At 33.5% G+C, this 11,110-nt stretch overlaps 1 protein-coding gene across 1 annotated transcript; it reads right to left on the bottom strand.

Moving 5' to 3' along the window:
* Nucleotides 1-577: 577 nt before the first annotated feature.
* On the bottom strand, nt 578-10,910 carry LOC139501544 (uncharacterized). The gene is made up of 2 exons (XM_071290658.1): nt 10,789-10,910; nt 578-3,220 (listed from the first exon to the last, which is right to left on the bottom strand). The coding sequence occupies exon 2, from the start codon at nt 3,211-3,213 to the stop codon at nt 1,519-1,521; it is 1,695 nt and encodes a 564-aa protein (XP_071146759.1). The 5' UTR covers nt 3,214-3,220; nt 10,789-10,910; the 3' UTR covers nt 578-1,518.
* Between the last annotated feature and the right edge of the window lie 200 nt (nt 10,911-11,110).

The following is an 11,110-nucleotide window of genomic DNA, read 5'->3' as shown; positions in this document are numbered from 1 at the left end:
ATACTGACTCGACGTTAGTTGAACCTTTTATGTTCGAACTTATGTATTCCAGCCAAGGATCAGAACATCGTAATAACGTTCCAACATTGCAAAAGTCATTCGAGGCCTGAACTACTGATTAATGCTGCGTATATTTAGTGGTATGTTAAACAACTGTCCTTTAAAGAAAAAAAAAATATTATCTTGCGTCACTCAGTGTGGGATAGAAACAAAACTTTCCCATATTTTTAACAAATAAAAGGCGGTTCTGTCACTAAACATGTATTTTTTTAAGTTGTAAGTCTATTTTACAATGTTTTGATTTCCTATAAATACATTTCATTTCATAGAAATCGTCATGACATTGTAGAAACTCAATTATAAGTTTGTTTTGAAAACAAATTTGTCGCTGAATTCAACGTAAATGGCCAAAACTTTTAAAGTTTTCACTTTTATTGAGGTTTAATTACTAGATGGTTATATTAACAAAAACATATTTGTTCATAATTTTCTATAAATTTTGTAAAGTTTTGACAGTCGTTGCTCTTATAATTTAAACAAAATATTTCGTTTTAAACAGAAAACTACCCCTCTTTTTGTAAAGTCGCATACGTTTACTCGAAAATCTAATTTAATGATAGGTTTCCACTTTTTTTTATAAAAATTTGATAAAAAGGAAACTGAATTAAAGCTTTTAATTATTCTACGGTAAAAAGTGTATTTAAATTAGAAATAAATATTCATTTTTGTTTTTCCTAGAAAACAACATGTGACCTTTGATCTTGATTTCTGAAAAACTGCACCAGATTTCCTTTTGACGACCAAAATAATCTCAAAGTACACCTATTTTCGAATCGAATGATATATGATACAGCCGTATACCATTTTTGACGATTAAAATTTCATAATACCGACTTTGGTCACCGGCCTATTAAGGGAATATAGTATTGAAATAAATTCTTTATATTTATATAAGCCTGTCGCATTGACTAATGTCACACTTTATTTACTCATACTTAATCAAATATTGGTTTACAACATATTTTGATTTGTGCGATGCCAGGCTTAAATGTTATTGACACTTGACTTCTACTCGATCAGGACTGCAGATCACGTATTTTTTAATATTTTGCCTGTTTATTTAGTATGCTCTTCTACCTTCTGAATAACGAAGCTTCATATAATGAGCTAACGTCATTGCCACAAGATAAGCATGCCTATATTTTGTATTATTAAACGAGAAAAAAAATTACAAGTCTATTACATGGTAATTCAAAGGCTGATAACGAAAATGTGATTCAATTTCGTAAAGGTGAATGGAACAGTAAGTCGCAAATGTCAATTATATTTAGATAGTGTGTTACAAGTTTAAAAGCACAGACGTTATTCGCCAAATATTCATCATGAAGCAAGAGGTACATATTGCAATTTAAAGCAGGTCTAATCGAGGAGTTTGAAATTTATTTACACTGTTTTACTATCGACAAGTTTCACAACAGTTTACATGCGTTCAACAAAATTCTTTCTGTAGTGAAGATCTTAGTTAGTAATTTTATACAGGAAACATTGACCTGATGCATTACAAACAATAAGTCTGTCATTATTGTGGTTGTAATGGATTGCTTTTGGCTCATTTGGACCATCCTTGGAGGTAAGCAACAATTTCGTCTCCGTTCCCCTTGATTCAATCACTATGACCTTATTGCCAGATCTACATGTTACGAAAACATTCCCGGACGCATCATGTGTTAAACCATTCGGAAAATCTGATTTTTCACAACTAACTTTCCACTGAATGTTTCCATTCAAATCAGAACAATATACAACATCCTCTGCTTGTGCAGCATAACATATCTTGTTATTCATCACTGAACAATATGTTGCACAATTATTTTGGGAAAACTTCGACAAGACTTTTCCGGATAGGTCAACAATTTTTATAATTTTTCCATCTAGACAAATTACGAGATTTTTGTCTTTCGAGCATATTCCGTAGCAGTTTCCATTGACATGTATTGTCTGTAGTGTTTTAGATGAATTGACATCTATTATAGAAATTATTTTCTTATTATACAATGTTGTGGCTACTGTATTTGAGTCTATTATTGTAACATCTAACGGTCTATCCTCAAATTTAATTTCTTTTATAAAACAACCTTCACTACTGAGAACAACCAGTCTACTGTTGAGTGCACAACAATCTGCAAACACAATTCGTTCATCCTCGAACATTGCACACCCTGTTATCATGCACTTATGCTTCCCTTTCGGTATATCAAATGAACAGAGTTTTGAACATTTTATTTTACTTAAAATATACTGTGGCGTCTGCATCGATAGCTCTTGTCCTTGTTTGTCCTTCCGTAAATCAAGTTTCGTTGATGGGGAAAACTTATTTACTTCTAACGTTCCGAACTCGACAACATTGTGAACAAACTGATCAAGCATTGGATTAATGTTTATTTGAAACTGAACGTTAGCCATATTCTGGTCACCTTCAAGAGTTTTGACGTCCATCTCTTCGTTTTCAATATCTCTCGTCCATTTATCAACAGCGAGAAAAGTCTGAAAATTGGACGCATGTTTCTTTGTTTTCTCCAAACCATGTGCTATTTCATCAACATTTGCCTTCATTTTTGAGAGTTTTTGAACCAGGTAATCGATTGTACCTAGTTGCCGCTGTTCATTTGCCCCTACCGTATTTAGCAGGTCATCTTGTAATGTGCTTAAATGTGTATTAATTGTGTTTCGGACACGTTCAACCTCAGTAATAATCATTATTCTCTGATCTCCTAAATTTGATTTGTTTTCTAATTTTTCCTGAATTATTAGTTCGATAAATTGACTTAAATCTTTGACTCGGTCCTCTAATTCAGAGAACACTGCAGACGACTTCATTCCCTCAACTACTTCCGCTAATGGTTTAAGTTCCCGGCAGTCTTTGTGTTTTTCTGAAACACAACGTGTACAGCAAGCCTCGCTATGAATGGAACAGTAAAAAACTAACTTTTGATTGTGATCTTCACATTCCAGCTTGATGTTTGTAATTGATTCTGGAAGTTCTTGATAATCTGCAATTGGTATTGTCTTGTGGTTTTTGGTCGCTTTCTGTATCTGATGTCTTGGTTCGCACTCGTTACATATTGCCTCTTCACATTCGGAACACCAAACGCTTGCAGATGTTCTAACATGCAGGTTCACGCAAATATCACATGATCGATCCAACGTTGCCATGGTAATACTGAAATTTGTATAATTTTTGCATAACTATGTAAGTATAAATGATGCTTGTATTGTACCATAATTTTATTTGATCTCGTGACCAACACAACGGACATCAGAAATAGAAGATTATGATTTGTACACTACACGAAGCGCTTGAATAGCTTAATATGTATTAATATTTTGACCATAACAACAAAGAAACATAAATATGCATGATGAAGTAGTTTTCGTTTGTTAATGTAATTTATACGTGTTTTTTTTTTAGCTCACCTGACCCGAAGGGCCAAGTGAGCTTTTCTCATCACTTGGCGTCCGGCATCGTCTGTCGTCGTCGTTGTCGTCCGTTTCGTTATTTTTTACAAAAATCTTTTCCTCTGAAACTACTGGGCAAAATTAAACCAAACTTTACCACAATCATCATTTGGGTATCTTGTTTAAAAAATGTGAACAGTTCCCCGGCCAACCAACCAAGATGACCGCCATGGCTAAACATAGAACATAGGGGTAAACAGTAGATTTTGGCTTATATCTCTGAAACCAAAGCATTTAGAGCAAATCTGACATGGGGGTAACATTGTTTATCAGGTCAAGATCTATCTGCTCTGAAATTTTCAGATGCATCGGAGAACCTGTTGTTGGGTTGCTGTTACTAAATTGAGAATTTTAAGGAAATTTTGACGTTTTTGGTTATTTTCTTGAATATTATTGTAGATAGAGGTAAACTGTGAACAACAATGATGTTCAGCAAAGTAAGATCTACAAATAAGTAAACTTGATCAAAATGGTCAATTTACCCCTTAAGGAGTTATTGCCCTTTATAGTCAATTTTAACAATTTTTCTTAAATTTTTGAAATCTTTAACAAAAATCTTCTCCTCTGGAACTTCTAAGACAAAATGTCACCAAACTTGTCCACAATCATCATGTCAGTATCTAGTTGAAACCAGGTGCTCCACACGGCGCAGCTGTATACGACCGCAGTGGTCGAACCCTGAACAGTTGGGGCAAATTTGGTCACAATATTCAAGCTTGATACTGTCTGAATTTGGATTGGGATCAAACTTTTGACATAACATAGGTTTTGCCACAAAATAAATGTGGTCAAAGATTTAACAAATCAATCGCACCATACTGTGCAATTGAAGATTTCTTCTTGAAACTTTTGAAAACAAGCAGTATAATGGAGGTAATCAAGTAATCAAACATATATATATAACAGTATTTTTTAAATTGTAATTGCATTACCTCCCTTACACAGCTTTTATATTGTCTAAATTGTTCTTTAACCAGAAAAACCCTTGTTTCCCCCCTTTTTTGTTCCTAATTGCTTAGGGATTTGAGCTATGACCCCCAATAACCATCCCTTTGTAGTATGGTAACTTGTGGTATAATTTCTGGGAGATTTATACACTTAAACACAAGTTATTGACTGAAAACTACAAAAATGCTTATTTGGGCCCCTGTTTTACCCCTCACTTATTGAAACCCCCCTCCCGCTTGGAGCAAGAACCCTAAAACTCAATTCAAGCCTTTCCTTTGTAGTAAGAAACCTTGTAGTATAATTTCAGAGAGATCTATACACTTAGTCACAAGTTATTGCCTGTAAACTAGAAAAATGCTTCTTTTTTTGCCTTTTTTTTGGCCCCTTATTCCAAAATGTTCGGGGATAACCCTAAATGAAATGAACTGAATCAAAGCCTTCCGGTCGTTATATGGAAACTTTTGGTACAATGTCAGAGAGATCCATATAGTTATACATAAGTTATAGTCCCAAAACTACAAAAATGCTTGTTTTGGCTCTTTTTTGGCCCTTAATTCCTAGACTGTTTGCCCCATAACCCTTAAATTAAATCCCAACCTTCCTTCTGTGGTTACAAATATTGCGTCAAAATTTTATTGATTTCTATTTAATTATACTAAAGTTATTATCCGGAAAGAATCCGTCTTCGGACGACGCTGACGACGACGACGACCACAATGTGATACAAATATACGACCAAAAAATTTGTATTTATGTGTCCGATGACCCTGCCAGCCTACCGACATGGCTGAAATAGTACATAGGGTAAAATACATTTTTTGGTTGACATCTCTTAAACTGAAGCATTTAGAGCAAATCTGATTGGTGGCAAAAATGTTCATCAGATTTAGATATATCTGCCCTGAAATTTTCAGACAGATCCGACAACCAGTTGTTGGGTTGCTGCCCCTCAGTTAGTAACTTTATGGAAATTTTGCTGTTTTTGTTATTATCTGAGATATTATTATAGTATCTTTTACCATAAAGTATGATTTTAACCTTATTTTACATGATTTCCAAAGCATCAGTTAATACAGGTGAGCGACACAGGATCTTTAGAGCCTCTAGTTTATATAGATTAGACCGTCGGTTTTCCCGTTTGAATGGTTTTACACTAGTAATTTTGGAACCCTTTAAAGCCTGTTGTTCGGTGTTAGCACAGGCTCCGTGTTGAAGGCCGTTCCTTGACCTATAATGGTTTACTTTTATAAATTGTTATTTGGATGAAGAGTTGTCTCATTGGCACTCATTGGCACTCATACCACATCTTCCTATATCTATGATAAAATATACAGACACACAATTATTCATCATGAAATTGCACACTCTGAAATGTGTTTCCTGCTTAACTGACCACAAGTGAATCAATTTGAGCGTCAATGATGAATATTATGTAGACAAAACGCGCGTCTGGTGTATGAAATTATAAGCCTTGTACTTTGATAACTAATTAGATGTCTTTCAGAAAAAGGTTTAATTTCAAGTATCTCTTACTCTTGATACCACCAATGATCCTTTTAAATAAGGGCAATGCTAGATAAATCCTTATAGAGGAACATGAAAGTCTTACAATAATTATATTCACCACATATAGTAAACTAATTGCTAATACTAGTAGTATAAAAGAGGGACGAAATATACCAAAGGGACAGTCAAACTCATAAATCGAAAATAAACTGAAAACGCCATGGCTAAAAATGAAAAAGGCAAACAGACAAACAATAGTACACATGACACAACATAGAAAACTAAAGAATAAACAACACGAACCCCACCGAAAACTAGGGGTGATCTCAGGTGCTCCGGAAGGGTAAGCAGATTCTGCTCCACATGTGGCACCCGTCGTGTTGCTTATGTGATAACAAATCCGGTAAATAGTCTAATTCGGTAGGTCACATTCATGGAAGGGAAGGGGATTGTAGTTACGACGTAAGGAACATGCCAGATATCATTTGTGAAACGGTTATTCCATAACGGTCAACCAACTCGTAATGGGGTCCGTAAAATTTACGAAGGGATGATTTCAACTTCACCATTTGGAACTGTTGGTTTAATAGCTTCCATGTGAACAGCAACCCTCTATCAGGAAAACCAATGCAAGCACGGTAATATCGTATTAAATCGGAGATATATACCCCGTATGCAGGTGCTGCTGGAATGTTGCTACTTAGAAATGGAAAGTTCACAAGTGGAAAGCTGAAACCGTCTCTTTTGTCGTAAAGTTTTGTAAAGTATCTGATGAAATCACTGACCACCGTTATTTTGACAGTGATTCAGTTGCACACGAACACGTGAACATGTACACTCTACAAGAAACACGTATACCAAATAATATAGAATTAAAAACCAATTGTGCCAGGAACAGTTGAAGTTCTTTCTCATTCTTACGATTTATTTTGATATACAAATATCAAAAATCGGGTTAAAATGTAATTCTAGTGTCAAATATTAGGTAATTCTTAGTTGATTCCAAAAAATATATGGTCTTATGGTCTTTATGGTATAAAAATATGAATTTGAAGCAAAGGTAAATATCTAGAACGTCCAATTAACCTATGACCTTGACCTCAATTTCAAAGTCATAAACCGAGGACCTCAAATCAAATTACCCTTGGTCTTTAATATGTATGGCTAATGAGTTATTTCACTTTACGCATTATTCTAAATATAAAAGGGAACATTTTTCTTTTTTCTGGCCAAGGACCTAAAATCAAAAGACCCTAGGCCTCTATCATTCGGGGTTTACCAGTTAGACATGCATATCACTTAAATCTAATGCAAAAGAGGGAATAACTCACATCTCTGCTGGTAGACTATCAGTCCCCAAGGGTATCATCAGCTCACTAGTCAGTACTTCAGTACTGACATGATCTAACAAACTTTACTAAAATTGTCCGTTTATAAATTTTGAAATTATTAAGAAACTAAGGTTTCAACTCTCTCAGGCAAAGTTGGCTTTAGATGTATTTGACTTTTTATTTTTGGTATTTTTGACAAACATGACATAAAGCTCTTCAACGGTTTCGGAATTTATACATCTTTGGATTTCAAATGTTTGACTTTGAGCGTTCATGATGAAGGTAAATCCAGAAAAGCGCTTCGGAAGTAAGAAATTATTATTGTTGTTTTCAATTTTTTCTCATATGGGCTCTCCGAATAAGAGAAGATTTTTGCAGCGCAGAGATGGATTTCTATGTCTGAAGCTATAATTATTCAATTTGTACCATTTCATTAGCATTGAACGCAGCCAAAATAAATGACTGCCCAGTTATGTGGCAACTAACATTTAGGTCATTTTTTTTTTGTCGATACCCCTTACTTTTTTGTGAGTAAAAGCAGCATGTAGTGAATGTAAAAATTGAAAACATGACCTTTACCATTGACATTGACCTCATTTTCTTAATTGGAACCCAAGGACCTCAAATAAAAGGACTATAAGGTTATACGGCTTACGATTTATGAGTTGCAAATACAAATCACATATATGAAATGCATAAGTGGAAATAACTCTCATATGGAGTCTCCGGGTAGTTTTGAGCCAAATGGTCAGCCTAAACTTGAAGATATAACGAGCAATTTGGTAAAATAAATTATAAAATTGTCGTAACCTTTTACGGTTGCGAAGGACTAGTGGGCACAATATAAGGGGAGATAACTCTTCCAATGTAAAGTGTTCAGTTTAGCGGTGTCAGTTTAAAAAGCGTATAAAACTGTTCAATATCATACACCAAATATCTAAGCGACACCTTGTGAAATAGCAATACTGAGCGTGAACAAAATTTATTCGCAAGACAAAATTAATAATAATAAATAGAACAAATACGCCAATCATATTCCTAGAAATGTATAGGAGGTAAGATAAATCACTATATAAAAGTCTATCCTGTTACCGATATTATTGCACCTGCAAATGCTTAATTGGGAAGATTAAGACGTTAAAACCTTAAGATGAGTTCAAACAACGAAATATTTCATTCGTTTTGCACCTTTATGTTACGATAAAAAGATTAACGCAGTTTTTGTCTACAATTGTCTATCCTGTTACTGTAGCCATATCTTTATTTACTGCGTTAATCTTTTTATCGTAACCATAATCACTTCACCAAAGGGAGTACTAGTTATTTCACAACAGCAATCAAAAACGAAGAAATTTGTCTATCCTGTTATGTCTATCCTGTTACTATGGTTGATATGGCTACAGTAACAGGATAGACAATTGTAGACAAAAACTGCGTTAATCTTTTTATCGTAACATAAAGGTGCAAAACGAATGAAATATTTCGTTGTTTGAACTCATCTTAAGGTTTTAACGTCTTAATCTTCCCAATTAAGCATTTGCAGGTGCAATAATATCGGTAACAGGATAGACTAAAAGGTAACAGGATAGACTTTTATATAGTGATTTATCTTACCTCCTATACATTTCTAGGAATATGATTGGTTAAAAGCCTACACGTGGACACCGTGTATATTCAATATTAGGTTATTAGGGAGGCGGGGCTTAATTCAATACACGGTTAATAGTAGATTTACGACTTTGGCACTGTTTGATTAATTAAAAGTATTGCATGTTCTGTTTAATATTGTTATATCATGGTTGTTGATAATAAATAGTTATTGTTTGCATTATTGTGTTAGTGCAGATCAATTGAAGAAGGTTCTTAAAATTGAACACTTGAACACTTTAATATAGAAATACGAGGAAGTGTTATGAAAGCAAATGAGACAACTCTAGTCTTATTTCAACAAATAAAGATAGTCGGTAAGATAAAATTGTTACATAGTGTGTTAGTGACCTAATATGATATATACGGGGTCAGTAAATTCCATATGGGGTTCGAGCTTCGATCTCACCCCATATGGAATTTACTGACCCCGTATATATTATATTAGGTCACTAACAAACTATGTAACTAATAATATCAGAAGCGTACGTTCCTGTTGCCAATGAAATAAAGCGAAAAGTAAACTTATGAGGGATTTACTTGATGTTGGATTTATTTGAAATGGTGAAAAAATGCCGAACAATATAAATTGCTATCTTTGACTTGCATTATTGGTGGTAATTTTTACAACCTTTGAAAACCAAATTTTTAGAGGCATTTTTCAGTACAACCTGGAAAATTGGCAAAAATCTATTATTTTACAGAATGAATGTATATAGAAGTTTATTCTCTTGAAAACCATCTAATTTGCTAGTTGGCTACGTTTTGAAATTGGTAACAGGATAGACAAAATATTGTACCACCGATCAAAAAATGTTTTAAGATATTCTTGTATGACATCGTTAAGATTGCATCTTTTAATATGTTGTTCTTAAAGTACTGTTTGTTTTGATTTGCTTATGTAGAGTGTTGTTTGAATAAGTAACTTTTAATATTTTTTTCAATTTCAAAATTCGACATTTTTTTTAAATGACCCATATAATATATTATATATGCTGTTTGGTGTAGACAGTTTAAGATTATTTCAATAAATATACGATCAGGGATAATCAATATTTAGCGAGAAATTTAGTCACAGGTTCAGTACAGTATAGGAACCATTCAATGATATGATCACAGGCACTTGTCTCAGAATTTGTTTTCCTATATACCTTAATATAACACATTTATATAAAGGAATATAGGGGGGTCTGATACGAGTGCCTGTGGATAAGATTAACAAATACTAGTACAAAACGAAAGTAAAAAGTAATATTAATTATGTTAACATGGTTAAACCAGTTGAAAAAGAGTTTTTATATATATGTTACATTTTAGTGTTATGTCGTTGTTCTCCTCTTATATTTAATGCGTTTCCCTCGGTTTTAGTTTGTTATCCCGATTTTGTTTTTTGTCCATGGATTTATGAGTTTTGAACAGCGGTATACTACTGTTGCCTTTATTTTACCTAAAAAAAAATGCATACCTTGTATTGAAATGAGTGCTTGTTAAATGTGTAAATGTATCACTTCAAATATTAAAGTAAGACCAGATATAATAAAAATGTCTATGTTCAGTCAATGATATGCTTAGCATATATAGAAATCGAAAGTAAAATATGAGAATCAGTTTAAAAAGAGTTTTATCAAAAAGATTTACTTAATACATACCGTGACGACGTTGACTGTTAATGTGTAAACATCATATCACTTCAAATATAGAATTAAAACCAGGAATGATCAAAATGTCAATCACCGGTTCATTCAATGATCATGATATGATAGGACTAACTTAGAAAACGAAAGTAAAATGAAGTATTCAGTAAATCAGTGTTTACCTAAAAACTGAACTTAATACATACCTTGTAAAACGATCGATGTCTGTAAAATGGGTTAACGCATCACTTTCAACATTATACAAACCACCATGATTTTTTTCTTTTTAGTTGCAATAGATTAATACATTTCAGAGACCATGATTCGGTTATTGACACGTCATTTTACAAGTGACGAGTTTGAGGCATGAACTAAAAGGTTGAGTGGAGTGGAGTATTGGTGTGGAGTGGTGAACTAGAGTCATGGAGTGGAGTGAAGTAAAGGACTTTGGTTAAATACTTAACAAACCCACAAATCAAATCACATTTCATATCAAATGAAATTCTTAAGGAATTATAATAAAATAAT

Source organism: Mytilus edulis, chromosome 13 (genome assembly GCF_963676685.1).
Source record: "Mytilus edulis chromosome 13, xbMytEdul2.2, whole genome shotgun sequence".
Taxonomy (NCBI): Eukaryota; Metazoa; Mollusca; class Bivalvia; order Mytilida; family Mytilidae; genus Mytilus; species Mytilus edulis.
Note: the sequence above shows the minus strand (reverse complement) of the source record. Positions and strands in the feature narration are given on the sequence as shown.